This window comes from Colossoma macropomum, unplaced genomic scaffold, assembly GCF_904425465.1.
Source record: "Colossoma macropomum unplaced genomic scaffold, Colossoma_macropomum, whole genome shotgun sequence".
NCBI lineage: Eukaryota > Metazoa > Chordata > Actinopteri > Characiformes > Serrasalmidae > Colossoma > Colossoma macropomum.
The window spans coordinates 383,461-400,120 of NW_023494910.1; the positions used below are offsets into that span (position 1 = coordinate 383,461).

Consider the following 16,660-nt stretch of genomic DNA (forward strand, 5'->3'; position numbering starts at 1 on the left):
CAGCCCCTGTTCTCATTTTTGTATTGTTTTTGGCTCTTATTTCCTCTTGTCTTTTGATTTAGAGAGCTGTTTTTAGTTTCAGCTCTCTTTTTATCTTTTTGTATTCTTCAGACAGTTTCTCTTTTTAGCCCTCTTTTACTTTTTCCTTTTCATTTAGAAAAAGACACTCTGGGTACCAAACCAGTCACGTCTCTACAAAGGTGTGATGCTGAACTGCCATTTGCCATGAGCTTGAATGCGGATCCCACAGAAGTACCTGATTGGTGCTAATCAGCCCATTGGCTTCGGTGAATTGGCATCACCCGGGCTGGGGGTGGCTCTCCACAGTCACCCTCTGCTGGCATGCATTTTGTTTAGGTTAGCACAACTTGTTACCATACTACTATCATATCATTGCCCACTTACTACAGATCTGTAAAGTGTTACTGAATTCTCTCTGCTGAGAGCAGGACCATCTCCTAAATCTCCAAATCTGCATAAGTCAAGTGAAAACCACAATATTCATAAAGCCACATTTCACCAAGGACAGAACTGAATGTATGAGTGCCCATTCCAGAATATCAGAAATGTCTGAAACATAAGAGCTTAATTTTTGATTAAAGATCTAATTTACAGAAAACTCACCTGAGTGTTTCCAGTTTACAGTGTGAACTCTTCAGTCCAGCAGACAGCAGCTCCACTCCTGAATCCTGCAGGTCATTGTTACTGAGGTCCAGCTCTTTCAGGGAGGAGTTTATTGATTGTAGAGCTGATGATAGTTTTTCACTAGATGCCGTCTTCAGATTACAGTCAGCTAGTCTGTAAAATCAGTAATACAGCACATGGTACAGTTTAAATCAGGAGAATTCAAAAAGACTGATGTTATTCTCAATGTGTTACTTTATCTAAACGTTTAGAAAGTAGTACACTGGATGCTTGTTGCCTGATTTCTTCCTAACACTAAAAGTGACTTTACAATTACAACTCACTAAAATATAAATGTATTCATCATGATGTTGATGAGTTCAGTCCTTGTGTTTTGTCTCACATCTTGCAAACTTCACATCAATAATGTTGAAATATGAAAATGATTTGTACTGCAAACAATTTTTTGGCAGTACATTAACCTAAAAATGTATTTTGCAGCATTTTTGTAGAACAAAAATGATGAATATATGCAGTCAAAGTTAGATATTGATTATGATGTGATATGTTAAGCAAAACAAACTTGGAAGCTTGGATGATAAATTAAATGTTTATATTTATAAATTACATGTTTATATTCTTTATTATATCTTTTATTTAGTTTGGACTCCCGCACTGTTTTGTGTTCTGGACACATCCTCCAATTCCAATCTTGGCAACTATGACAAAGATAAAGTGACGCACCTTTCTGTGGACAAATATGGGGTGGACGGTATGGAGTTAGTTTTGTGCCAAAATGTTTGAGAAATAATCCTGATGTTTGAGAGAGGAATGTTCCGGCCTGAGAGGACAGCGTTGCTCTGAATGCAGCTACTGAACTTGAATGCACTTGTCAGCATGAAGTGCGGCAGGTAAACACCTTCAGATTTGCTCAACAAAACACTTTGATTTCATTCAGAACCTGAAAATCTGCACAACAGTAAAATTCCCTCTCAGAACTCGCACCTGCAAAACACTCCGGTTTCACTCACAACTGGAAAACATGCTCAACGGTGCTCTTCACCTTCAAAACTTGCATGTGTGCACAAATCATTTCTGCTCTCAGCTCCACAGCGTGTGCTCAACTTTCACATCTCACTGTAAAATGTCTGAATGTTTGTGTCAAAACTCGGCCAATCAGAGCTGTCGAGGGGCGGTTTCTGTCAGTGCACCAATCATGGCATCTTTTCTTAAGCAGCTTTACGCCAATTGGTAAAGGTACGTTCATGGCTGTGGTGTTGAGTCAGCTAGTGTGCGAGTTTTGAAGGTGAAGAGCACCTTTGAGCAGGATTTCCAGTTGTGAGTGAAACCGGAGTGTTTTGCAGGTGCGAGTTCTGAGAGAGAGAGTTCTGATTTAGAAAAAGACACTCTGGGTACCAAACCAGTCACCCCTTTACAAAGGTGTGATGTGAACTGCCATTTGCATGAGCTTAAACGCAGGACCCACAGGTGTGCCTGGTTGGTGCTAATTAGTTCTTTGGTGTCTGGGAATTTGCGCTGCCAGGGCTGGGGGCTCTTTCAAGGAGGAGTTTATGGATTGTAGAGCTGATGATAGTTTTTCACAAGATGCAGTCCTGAGATTACAGCCAGCTACTCTGTAAAATCAGTAATACACCACATGATATGGCTGATATCAGGAGATTTCAAAAGGAATGATGTTGTTCTTAATGTGTTACTTTGTCTATGCATTTATAAATTACTACACTGGATGTTTGTTGTCTGATTTCTTCCTCACAATAAAAGATACTAAAATATACATTTAGTCATCATGATGTTGATGATTTCAGGCCTTGTGTTCTGTCTCACATCTTGCAAACATAACATCAATAACTATGAAAAATTTAAAAGTGATTTGTTCTGCAAATATATATATTTGTTGTTGGTATAATCTACAAATGTACTTTGCAGCATTTTTGTAGAACAAGAAGTATGTTTGTATGCAGTCAATGTTAGATATTGATTATGATGTGATATGATGAACACAACAAACAATTAAACATATTTTGGATGATAAATTACATAGTTATATTCTTTATTATATCTTTTATTTAGTTGGGACTCGACTTGACACTGTTCTGTGTTCTGGACACATCCTCGAATTCCTCGAAAGTGACACACGTTTCTGTGGCTGAAGTGATACAAATGTGTATATTTCTGAGGTTAATAACTGACCTTAAGGCAACCATGGAACTTGTTTTACCCAGCATTTACACATTTTCGTTTCTTGTGAAGAGGGACTGTTAGAATATGTTATCTTTTTTATCTATTTTATTACAAATTACTAACCACTACAATTAATAACTAACTCTACATTTCTGATAAGACATAGGAGATTTGATTGAAGTGCACAGAGGAAAACCTGTGAGAAAGGGGTTTAGGGAACTAGGAATGAATGATTTGTTGTGTATTATAATTATATTTATTATACATAGACTTAGAGAATATAAATGACATAGATGTGGTGGAAGGACTTGTACATGATTGTGCACCTTTGGGTTGAAATCACTTAAAGCTGGGATTGAACCACAAACATAATGAATGGTGACCCGATACATTATGACTGCACCACCAGGAAACATATCATAAGAAACTTTATGTAGATCAAAGCAGATTTTTTGTGTTTCTCTTTTTCTCCTTTTGGTTTGGGATTGTTTCTTGTTTCAGCCACTATTCTCATTTATGTATATTTTTGGGCTCTTTTTTGTCATCTTTTCTTTTGTTTTGGAGAGCCGTTTTTAGTTTTGGCTCTGTTTTTATCTTTTTGTATTCTTCAGACAGTTTCTCTTTGTAGTCCTCTTTTAATCTGTCCTTTTCATTTAGAAAAGGACACTCTGGGTACCAAACCAGTCACCCATCTACAAAGGTGTGAGGCTAAACTACCATTTGCCATGAGCTTAAATGCAAGTCCCACAGGAGTAGGGGTGGCTCTCCACAGTCACCCTTTGCTGGCATGCATTTTGTTTAGGTTAGCACAACTTGTTACCATAATACTATCATATCATTGCCCACTTACTACAGATCTGTAAAGTGTTACTGAATTCTCTCTGCTGGGAGCAGGACCACCTCCTAAATCTCCAAATCTGCATAAGTCAAGTGAAAACCACAATATTCATAAAGCCACATTTCACCAAAAGACTGAATGTATGTATGAGTGTATGAGTGCCCATTCCACAATATCAGAAATGTCTGAAACATAAGAGCTTAATTTTTGATTAAAGATCTAATTTACAGAAAACTCACCTGAGTGTTTCCAGTTTACAGTGTGAACTCTTCAGTCCAGCAGACAGCAGCTCCACTCCTAAATCCTGCAGGTCATTGTTACTGAGGTCCAGCTCTTTCAGGGAGGAGTTTACTGATTGTAGAGCTGATGATAGTTTTTCACTAGATGCCGTCCTGAGATTACAGTCAGCTAGTCTGTAAAATCAGTAATACACCACATGGTATAGTTTAAATTAGGAGAATTCAAAAAGACTGATGTTGTTCTCAACACGTTACTTTATCTAAACATTTAGAAAGTAGTACATAGATGTCCGTTGCCTGATTTCTTCCTAACACTAAAAGTGACTTTACAATTACAACTCACTAAAATGTAAACGTATTCATGATGTTGATGAGTTCAGTCCTTGTGTTCTGTCTCACAACTTGCAAACATTACATCAATAACTTTGAACAATATGAAAGTGATTTATACTGTGAACAATTTTCTGATGGTTTAACTTAAAATGTACTTTGTTTGCAGCATTTTTGTACAACAAAGATTAAGTATATATGCAGTCAGTGTTGGATATTGATTATGATGTGAACAGATAAACAGAACAAACAACGAAACATACTTTGGATGATAAATTACTTTGACATAAGTAAAAAAAAATTATTTACTAAAGCAGATAATTCATTAAAATACCTAGATTGGCAGTGATCTTAGTCTGAAGTGAGACAGCAAGGGCTGAGATGCATTTTGGTTACACTTTATATTAACACACCCATATGAATAGCAAATTAATTTTTAAATAAAATAATGTTAATTACATTAATAATCATGTTTCTTTTTCTTGTACATCAATAAATTCAAAAATGTAATTGTTCACTTTTTACCTAGTGAATAATAACTAAAGCACTATGACTTATTTTCATGAATATATTTTAATGCAGTATGTGCTATAAAATATTTATAACTACATTTTGAAGTAATACTTCATAATAGCGGTCCCGTGAATTATTTTAATGTTCAAAGAGTATGAATTATGCATGCAATAATGACTAGTTAGCATTAATGAGAAGGCTGTACAACAGAAAATTAAAACAGGGCATACACCACTCACATTTTTGTAACTAAGTCCGACTAATATAATTTGTAATAAATCAGTTATGAGTGTGATTGACTATTTTTATAGTGACTAAATAATCTTTTAATAATTCAGAAACTACAACCCCCATTCTAAAAATGCTGTGTCATATGTAAATAAATCTAAATAGAAACAGAATGCAATGATTCGCAAATCTCATGTACCTATATTTTATTCACAACAGAACACATATCAGAGGTTGACATTTTATCATTTCATAAAAACATTAACTCATTTACAACTTGATGGCAGCAAATCATCTCAAGAAAGTTGGGACAGGGCCATGTCTACCATTGTGTAGCATCCACTCCTCTTTTAACAACACTCTGTAAATGTCTGGGAAGTGAGGAGACCAATTGCTGGAGTTTTGGGAGAGGAATGTTGTCCCATTCTTGTCTGATGTAGGATTCTAGCTGCCCAACAGTCCTGGGTCTTCTTTGGGTCTTCTTTGGTGGATTTTTCATTTTATGATGTGCCAGATGTTCTACTGGTGAAAGGTCCAGACTGCAGGCAGGCCAAGACTCTGTCTGGGTGGCACCATGTTGTCAAATCCTGTATATTTCATTCTGCATTAATGGTGCCATCACAGATATCCAAGACACCCATGTCATGTGCACTTATGCTCCCTCATACCATCATAGATGCTGGCTTTAAAACTGTGTGCTAACAACAAGCAGGGAGGTCTTTAGCCTGGAGGATGCAGTGTCCATTATTTCCAAAAAGAATTTCAAATTTTGATTCATTGGACCACAGGACACTTTGCCACTTTCCTCAGTCCCTCTTAATGAAATTGGCCCAGAGAAGTTGGCAGCATTTCTGGATCCTGTTTATATATGGTTTCTTCTTTGCATGATACAGCTTTAACTTGCATTTGCAGATTGCACAGTGATTTGTGTTCACAGACAATGATTTCTGGAAGTGTTCCTGAGCCCATGCAGTCAGTGCTGCCTGAGGGCCCGAAGATCACGAGCATCCAATATTGACCGTCAGCTTTGTCCCTTGAGTACAGGGATTTCTCCAGATTCTCTGAATCTTTTGATGGTATTATGTACTGTAGATGGCGGGACATCCAAAGTCTTTGCAATGTTATGTTGAGGAACATTGTTCTGAAATTATTCCACAATTATTAGACACAGTTTTTCACAGATTGGTGAACCTCTGCCCATCTTTGCTTCTGAGAGACTCTGCCTGCCTAAAATGCTCTTTTTATACCCAGTCATGTGAGTTAGTTGCAAATTGCTCCTGCAGCTGTTTTTGTACGGCTTACTTTTCCAACCTTTTGTTGCCCCTGTCCCAACTTCAGGGAGATGCGTTGCTGCCATCAAGCACTAAATGAGTTAATGTTTTATTGTGAATAAAATATGGGTCTATGAGATTTGCACATCATTGCATTCTGTTTTTATTTACATTAATTTACACTTTACACAGTGTCCCAAATATGTCTGTACATGCCACTGCATCTGACCATTTAAAGACATATTGGTTAAGAAACACAGTAGAAACCATTGAACTGTATTTTACAGCATTGATACTATAAATTTAAGCCAAACCTCTTATTATTTTGGAATAATAACCGTAATATTATAAAACTCATAAAGATATAAAATAATTGGTATATTATCTTGATTAAACAGATGCTGTGTTGTAAGAGCTGGACACTATATATTTTTAAATGTAAAAAGATTTACTGACTTTACTCACCAGTTACTTAATTAATTAATTATTTTGGGTAACTGAAAATTGCATTTTCTTTATAAATTATTCGTTTGTTATCAATGTTTCCATTTCATCACCAAATAATAAAAACTAAAATTACTAAAGTACTATACATTATAAAATTAAAGCATGTAAGTTAGTGCAACTTGTTATCATATTACTACCATTTAACCACCCACTGATTAATGATCTGTAAAGTGTTACTGAATTCTCACTGATGGCAGCAGGACTACCCACCCAAATCAGATAATCTCCAAATTGACAGGATTCAATTAAAAGGCACATTTATTTATATAAAATGGCCCTTTTCACCAAAAGATAACAATGAATGTATGAAATTGTTGATTAAAGATCTAATTTACAGAAAACTCACCTGAGAGTCTCCAGTTTACAGTGTGAACTCTTCAGTCCAGCAGACAGCAGCTCCACTCCTGAATCCTGCAGGTCATTGTTACTGAGGTCCAGCTCTTTCATTGAGGAGTTTACTGATTGTAGAGCTGATGATAGTTTTTCACAAGATGCTTTCATGAGATTACAGCCAGCTAGTCTGTAAAGACAGAATAAACACAGCACATGGTAGAGTTTAAATCAGGAGAATTTGAATGGAGTGATGTTACTCTCCATAAATTCAAAAAGACTTCATCTTTACATTTAGAAATACTGGATACATTGGATGTTGGTAATACACTGGATGTTGATAATACTCTGGATGTTGATAATACTCTGGATGTTGATAATACACTGGATGTTGGTAACAGGATTTCTTTTGACACTAAAATTCTCTTTACAAGTCAATATTTTCATCATGATGCTGATGAGTTTATCTGCTGTGTTCTAACTCACACCCTGAACACATAAGATCAATAACTTTGTATGATGTATGGCTGATCATGGACTAGAATACTGAATGAACTCTGAGTGGAGGAGGAAGACATGGACTGGAGTGAAACTGTACTGTTACTGCAGTGCCTGAATAAAAGACAAAGATAGAGGCACACACAGACACACACACACACACACACAAACACACAGAGAAAATATACATTTTTCAGTTATCCAAAATAATTAATTAATAACTTTTTGAGTAAAGTCAGTAAATCTTTTTACATTTAAAAAGATACAGTGTCCAGCTCTTATAGTCAATATTATTTATCAAATACTCTAAGATATAATAAACTAAGATATAATAAAACTAAACAAACATACCTTGGATAATAAACTACAAGTGAAGCGAGTAAAAAAAACACAGTTTTTTTTTTTTAAATCTACTTTAATGTAGTAGATATCTAACCCTTTAAAAATACCTCTGATTTTGATTCCATAGTCAGGCAGCAGGGGACAAGATGCATTTTGGTAACACTTTATAATATCAGGCCCCTATAAGTAGCCATTTAATTATTAGCAACTTAATCAGTAGTTAATTAAAGATAATAATCATTTCAGTTTTACATGTGCATTAATGAATGCTATACTATAAACTATTTTCTTCATGAATGATAACTAAAGCAGTGTAATTACTTTTTATACATATAATTTAATGTAATATGTACTATAATATGCTTATAACTTGTTACGCTCCACAGTGTAAACAGTGTGTGTGTGTGTGTGTGTGTGTGTGTGTGTGTGCCTCTATCTTTATCTTTTATTCAGGCACTGCAGTAACAGTACAGTTAAAAGTAAAAGTCATTTAAAACAGCCATGGAGAAAACAGAATATTAAAACTCTTGAAGATGTATTTAATTCAGAAGGGATGTTAAGTTTTGAAAATTTAGTAACAATCTTCAATAAACCAAGATCTTCCTTCTTTCTGTATTTACAATTACGTTCAGCCCTTAAAGCATATGGGGGTCCATGGGGAACAAGAATCAAGCCGCATCCAATTCATAGCTGGGTCATTATTGCTCCGCCACGAGGTCTTGACTATATATTCAACTATATATTCTCATCTCACTAAAACATTGTATAAGAAGCTCCAAATTCAGTTTGTCTGGGAAAAGGAACTTTCTGTTAATACAACTGATTGGAACATAGTATGAGGAAATATATTTCATGCATCAAAGAACCCCAATGATCAACTGATCCATTTTAAACATTGTCATAAGTTATACTGGACACCACGAAAACACTTCCTAACAAAAACTGCGTAAATCCCTACTGCAGCCATTGTCCACAACAACCAATGGGAACTTTTTTGCACGTGTTGTGGGAATGTGGGGATGTTAATGACTTCTGGATAAAGGTTACTACCATATTATGCCCTGATTGGACCAGAAATTCCTGTGGATCCAGCTGTATTGTTGCTAAACGATGACTCCAATTTAAATTTAACAGGGAAACAAAGGAAGATGCGGTTCGCTGGTTTAACATTGGCTAAAAAAATCATTGCACAGAGGTGGCTTCACCCACATAATCTAAGTGTACGACATTTCAACTGCGTGACATAGCTATGTTAGAATTGGCCACAGCTGGGATTAATAAAGGTAAAACATCTACTCTTTAGACATGGAAACAGATTTGTTGTGATGTGACAAAAAGATTGGAACATCAGTGAGATTCATCTTATAGGCTAACATTCTTTTCTCTCTTTTTTCATTTTATTATTGAAACATCATCCTTTTCACTAAATCTTATTTAGTAAATAGTATAAAAGTACAGAAAATGGGGAGTGTGACGATGCAACAGAATCCAGACGCTTGCGGATAAAAAATGTACACCAGGCTTTATTCGATTGCGACAAAGAAGAGGTCAAAAAACATGCGTGGGTCGTAACTAGGAAGCAGTACAATATCACCGAAGTGATCATAACCAAAGCAAACAACACCAAGGGAGAGATCCGATATCGTAGTCAAAAAACCAGGCCAAAAAGTCAAAACACGTATCCAAAAACAGTCAGCAAAAGTACGAGAAGGGACAGGCAAAAATCAATGTCAGTGAAACAAAACGTGGGTCATAACAGGTAGTGGCAAACAGATAATAGAAACGCTTAGCAAGTTCAAGAAGAAACAATACCTCGCAACGACTAAGACTAAAGCCCGGGCTTATAAACTATACTAAGTGGGTCATATGACAATAAACACAGGTGAATGTATTTAGTACTCCGGTGAATGAGAGCGCTGATAGGTGCGTGCACAACCCTCCACAGTCATATGATCTCCCGAGGGGTTGTGGGCAATGGAGTCCTCCTGAGGCGTGAGAGGGCGGTATGGACCAGTGGGCTGGGGAGGGATGGACCAGTGGGCTGGGGAGGGATGGACCAGTGGGCTGTGATGGGGCAGGTAAGGGGGTTGTTGGTTTTTTTTCCTTCAGTTCTGAATTGTTGTGATAAAGTGCTGCTTGATTATCAGTAAACAAATTAAAAAAATGATCACGAAAAAGGAAATAGATAATTCAGTCAATTATTATTATTTTTATGCAAAAAAATAAATGCATACAATTTCAAGTTATATAATTTAATAAGTTCTAAGTATTAAAGTCTGATTATTCTTATGTGACTAAAGTAGTGGTTTCTTTTTCTGATACCAATAATACAATTATTAATGCCTTGCAAGAATTTTATAACTATTAATAAACCAATAGATATCATTTCCAAACTATTAGATATGAGTAGTTTGAAGACACTTTATTGTTATCGTGACAAAATGTGACAGTGCACTTTTCTGAGCATGTTGTAAACATCATGAGCACTTAAAAAAATCTAACTAACCGCATGTTTCATTATGAAGAGAGAATAATTAGTCCTGTTTAATTGGATTTTCTGGTGCAGTATTTAATATGCAATAAGTCAATGTTGTTGTAGGTATTATATCATTTTTACATGAGGCACTATAGGTTCTATTTTCTATCCCACTACAACTTACTAAATCTCAGAAACACTAAATACTGTGATGCCCATCATGTATCATGAAAACGTCTTGAAGTGTAATAATATACTATTTTTGCCACATTTTCCACCCCTAGATATATGACTATATAATGAATATATCTATCATACATATGATGACTCACACTTAATAAAACCAGGGACATGAACTAACAAGATTTTGATAGATGTGGTATTTTAAATTTAAGCTAATTTAAAGGGTCTTTTCCTAATTCCTCTCATAATATTATCTCATAAATAAGTGTTTCCACAGTGAGGTAACTTTAACTCTTAATGTGTGAGGACACTCACTCAAAACAAATCTCAGTTCATCCACTAATAAAGCCAGCACTGAGATTCATTTACACATTCATGGAAACACAGAAAACTTCAGTTCCACTTGCTGATCCATTTTAATGACCAACATGGACATAAACACTGCTGACATCTACTGTTGCAGTATTAGATTTTGAGTCCACTCTGTATCTTAGGTCATGAAATATTATCATGTATGAAGGAATCAAGTATAATCATCATTTTTTCATTCATGTTACTATATGCTAACATGCTGCCATGACTTTCGATGAAAAAGAAAACTCCAGTTTAAATCAGTGAGTCAGTGTGGATTCAGTGCACTGACACATCCTGGATACTCAGGCGGCAGATATTAAAGAGCTGAAGTAGACGCCATCAATGTATTTAAATGTATCACGGATAAGATGTTAAGTTTGAAAGAGTTATAAATGAAGAAGAGACTGAAATGATGAACAATCAGCAGGAAATAAACAAAACACAACAGGGAAAATGGAAGAGCTCGTTAAGGAAACACAGACAGGTAATGATTTAATATCATTGAAACATGAAAGAAAGAGATTCATAGACTACAACAACAGAGAAGCACTGGGGAACTGCTCCGCCAATACTAGTGCAAAGCTCGAGAAAAGCTGTAATAATGAAATTTTGTAGAAGAGTCTGAAAGCAACTGTCAGTGAAAGTGGATGAAACAGAATGAAAACAGTAGTGATTTTAAACAAACAGGGACGGATACGAAAAACGAAAAAAATGTGATACATTTTCACATGCACAAATGTGACTCACTGTTCATTATATGGCTCTAGATTGGCAGATTAAAAAAATCTGATACCAAAAGAAGTTTCACTGACTGTTCATGAATTAACAAGCAGTGCCAAGTGCTACCAATAACAATAACAGAAAGACATCATGTAACGAGGTGGGAAAAATACCAGTATCTAAAAGTAGACTGCACTAATCCGAAAATATGAAAATACTCACACAGCTTTTCTGGATGCTTTGACCACTGGCAGCAGCCTCAGAAGACATTTCTCTGATGGATCATATTTCCTCAGGTCAAACTCATCCAGCTCTTCGTCTGAATTCAGCAACACAAATGCCACAGCTGACCACTGAGCAGGAGAGAGCTCAGCTCTACTGAGTCCACTGGAACCTCGCCTGTTCAGGTATGATTGGACTTCCTGCACCAGAGAATGATCATTCAGTTCATTCAGACAGTGGAACAGACTGATTGTTTTCTCTGGAGAGGGATTCTTCCTGATCTTCTCCTTGATGTACTGGACTGTTTCCTCTTTGCTGTGAGAGCTGCTTCCTGTCTGGGTCAGTAGGCCTCGTAAGAGAGTCTGATTGGACTCCAGTGAGAGGCCCAGAAGGAAGCGGAGGAAAAGGTCCAGCTGTCCATTCTCACTCTGTAAGGCCTTGTTCACTGCCGACTTGAGGAAATTTGTAATTGTTGATTTTCTGAATAAATCAAAAAATCCTGTAGGCAGAACATTTCTGTTGTAGGAAATGAAGGAAATGAATGCATATAAAGCAGCCAGAAACTCCTGAACGCTCAGGTGCACAAAGCTGAACACCTTCCCCAGGTGCAGCCCAAACTCCTCTCTGAAGATCTGGGTACAAACTCCTGAGTACACTGACACTTCTCTGACATCAATGCCACACTCTCTCAGGTCTTTCTCATAGAAGATCAGATTGCCTTTCTCCAGCTGTTGGAAAGCCAGTTTTCCCAGTGCCAGAATACACTCTCTAGTCTGCTGAGGATCAGTGTCACATTTCCCATGGTACTTTTGGTCCTTGTGTTTGATCTGAAAGATCAGGAAGTGGGTGAACATTTGAGTCAGAGTCTTGGGGATCTCTCCACTCTCTGCTCCACCCAACACTCTCTCTAGAACAGTGGCTGCAATCCAACAGAAGACTGGGATGTGGCACATGATGTAGAGGCTTCTTGAGGACTTCATGTGGGAGATGATTTTATTGGCCAGGCTCTGGTCACTGATTCTCATTCTGAAGTACTCCTCTTTCTGAGGGTCACGGAACCCTCGTACCTCTGTTACCTGGTCAACACACTCAGGAGGGATCTGATTGGCTGCTGCTGGGCGAGTAGTTATCCAGAGGAGAGCAGAGGGAAGCAGATTCCCCTTGATGAGGTTTGTCAGCAGCTCATCCACTGAGGCTGACTGTGTTACATCTAATAAGCACTCATTGTTCTGGAAATCTAGAGGAAGTCGACACTCATCCAGACCATCAAAGATGAACATGACCTTGTAGTGATGATAGTCTCTTGGTTTTAGTTCTTTTGTTTCTGAGAAAAAAATATGAAGAAGATCCACCAGACTGAGTTTTTTCTCCTTCATCAAGTTCAGCTCTCTAAAAGGAAGTGGAAATATGAAGAGGACGTCCTGATTTGCCTTTTCTTCTGCCCAGTCCAGAATGAACTTCTGCACAGACACTGTTTTTCCAATTCCAGCAACTCCTTTAGTCAGCACAGCTCTGATGGAATTATCTTTAAAGAGGTCATTACATTTGATGGGTTTCTCCTGTGTTGCTGGTCTTCTGGATGCTGTTTCAATCTGTCTGACCTCATGTTCATGATTGACCTCTCCACTCCCTCCCTCTGTGACATAGAGCTCTGTGTAGATCTCATTCAGAAGGGTTGAGGTTCCCGAATTTGAGATTCCTTCATTCATTTTCTGAAATTTTTCCTTCAGTGTTGATTTCAGCTTTTGATGACAAGAAGGAGCCAGTTCTGATAAAAAGAGGAAACAGTAACAATAAATATTAATATTTAGTTTCAGCATTGAAACAAACACACTATGACACATTATAGTGACATCACACAAAGCTGGTCAATAAGAAAATCTAATAGTTCTGTGATGATTATTATTAATATTACATTATCCTGATCATTTAAACTCTTGATATTAATATGATGAATAACCACGTGACCCTGATGTCTTACTGGTCAGTAGTGTGTTAGCGAGGTCAGTTTGGTTCATGTTCCTCAGGACGGTCAGTGTGATCTTCAGCGCCCCCTCTCTGACACTGCTCTGATCCTCCTCATCCTCTACCTTTCTCTCAGAACATGCTGGGTAATCCAGACTCAGCAGCTTCACAAACCTCTTCAGCTGATTCTTCACCAGAGAGATGACTTTGTGCTCCAGCTCCTGATTAAGGCGACAAAGGTACAGAAACAGGATCAGAGTGAGGGAATCTACAATATTATTATTATTATTATCATTATTATTATTATTACTAATATTATTATTATTATTATTATTATTGTTGTTGTTATTGTTTTTGTTGTTGTTGTTATTGATGTTGTTGTTATTATTGAGTAATCAGGATGATAGAAGAATACAATTTTATCTTATGAAATTTATTCTTGGCATAAAACACTTTTAGAGCACCAGTTATGGTGAGAAGGTAATTTATGATTCATATTGTCTCAAATTATATGAAAAACCCAGAATCACTGCTCATCACCACCAGTTAAACAAGATATCACCCAAATCACTGATACAAAAGAAAAGTAAATGACTGTTTTTTTTTTTTCTGAAATAACAAACCTGCTCTAAACGGAAACATCAATCAGACAGAAAACTCAATTTACAAATATATTTCATGGTCTTACTACAAATGATGTACATGTAATTCACGTAACACAATCACACACACACACATAATCACACATACACACACACACACACACACACACACACATGCACAAACCTTGAATATGATCTCCATGTTTCTCCTGGTAATATCTGAGTTCTTCTGGACTCTGTTAGAAATCATAAGAACTCTGTTAGAAATCGTAAGATTATCAGTCGTGTATTGTGAACAACAGCTCAATAAACACACTTTCATATGTTACAACATATTCATTTCAAATTCAGTTACATTCACTGTGTAGATATATTAGATATATATAATGAATGTTAGCAGCAGCTGAAACTTTATTAATGAACGCTGAGTATTAGATCTTTAATTTAATCCCCTAATCCAGTGTTCTTCACTCCAGGTTCTGTAGAGTCACAGCACTGCACAGTTTAGTGGGACTGGAAGTGAGGAATGTTTTACTGCACCATTCATACTTAAAACTGTCTTTACCTCAGATCAGTAGATCTGTCCTCCTCTCTGAATACTAGTGGAGTCCCCCTTGACTGATCACTCTTCATGGACACGTAGCTGGGATCAGGAAAAACAAACAAAATAGGGAAAATATTGTTACAGTAAAATACACAAAGGTTTAAACACTACAACTCATAGTTTATTAAGGTAAATGTAGTGAATTAAACAAACTATTTAATTTTATGTACTAATATATTGTTACAACATACATTTCAATATTCAGTACCATACCCTGTGTGTGATTTATTCACTCCATGTTTTTACACAATTTTTTTCTGCAGAATATAAAAATGTACAGTAAAGCAGAAAAGACTTTGTATTCCTTGTTTCTTTTGTTATGTTTTTATCTCATTCTTTAGTTTCACATCATTCATACCTGATCTCAGATGAACTGTTATCCTCTCTGAAGTGTATATATTTGTCCATTGACTGGTCACTCTTCATGGACACACAGCTGGGTTCAGGTGAGTCAGATCTCTGACCCTGAACCAGTCTAGAACACAACCAATATCAGACATGATCTACAAACGTTCCTGCATGTTGGTGTAGATGAGAACATACAGTCTTTACCCCAAATCCCATGATTCTCTCACCTCTCAGCTTTTGGTGAGTGCTGCTCCTCAGAGAAACTCATTTTGGAGGTCCTCCTTCAGATTAGACCTAATCCTGTAAACACACACACAGAAGTATTGAAGTCTACATGTTAACTTCATCTGAAAGCTGTTCTCTGAAATATAGTTCTGTCTCTGAGTTCCACAGTGATGTTCTGCTCTCTCTGTGTCTGAAATGTCTTTAATCATCAAGTCAGAAATTAAATTCTGTGTGTTGATCTTCAGTAATTACCTCTGAGCTTTTCTCTCTCTATTTATGATCTTCTCTTCTCTAAACAGAAGCTGCTGAAGGCTTCACTTCCACTGTAAACCGGTTTGGACTGGATTAGTTCAGACCACAGGAGGAAGTGCTGGAAGGTGTTTTACTGGGTGAAGAGGGTGTTTTACTGGACCAATCACAGCACTTGTGAAAGTCCACTGGTGAGTAATGACGTCTAACAGTTCTTCTATTTCCCACACAGTGCAAGTGTGCAGATTCTTCCAGAAGTGATTGTCGTCTGTATCAGGGTTTCTCAACCTTTTCCTCCCCATGATCCACCTCTTTATCATTAGAAACCGTAACGGCACACAGGAAACTCAAATAGACTATTTTTAAAACAATGTTTCTTTTCTTTTTTAAGTACTGAATCTTAAAACCTGAGAAAGGGCCTGAAAAAGATCACACCCTCCATTTTGGTTCAATCACAGAAACCCACATTTGCAGTTTGCAGTTATATTAAAACACAGCATATTAAAATGTTTTCAGTGATGTTAAAAAAGGGGAGAAAAGAAAAACTAATAGAAATATACGAGGTAAATGTGGACTGTGATATTATGGAAACATTTTATTATTTTTGCATTTGGAGCTGCAGTCGGTCGCATTTCTCTTTCACTTTTAAAGTTTTAGTGCATTAGTTAAAAGAGTCAAGTCACACTCTTCACACCAGGCTTTTGGATTAGCGTCATCACAATCCAACACTAATTATAAACCTAGTGCTAACTGCTTCTTCATCATTCGTTAGTCAATGTGATTGAGCCAA

The 16,660-nt window shown here is 36.8% G+C and overlaps 1 protein-coding gene across 1 annotated transcript in view; it reads right to left on the bottom strand.

Annotated features, from left to right (window-relative positions):
* Positions 1–16,660, bottom strand: part of LOC118800554 (NACHT, LRR and PYD domains-containing protein 12-like) — a 97,214-nt gene that overhangs the window by 19,640 nt on the left and 60,914 nt on the right. Inside the window, exons 3-10 of the mRNA XM_036560820.1 lie at positions 15,407–15,523; positions 15,010–15,087; positions 14,629–14,680; positions 13,859–14,063; positions 11,878–13,645; positions 7,099–7,272; positions 3,904–4,077; positions 625–798 (exon numbers count right to left, since the gene is read on the bottom strand). Of these exons, the coding sequence (XP_036416713.1) occupies positions 625–798; positions 3,904–4,077; positions 7,099–7,272; positions 11,878–13,645; positions 13,859–14,063; positions 14,629–14,680; positions 15,010–15,087; positions 15,407–15,523 (2,742 nt within the window). The remainder of the gene's footprint in view (positions 1–624; positions 799–3,903; positions 4,078–7,098; positions 7,273–11,877; positions 13,646–13,858; positions 14,064–14,628; positions 14,681–15,009; positions 15,088–15,406; positions 15,524–16,660) is intronic.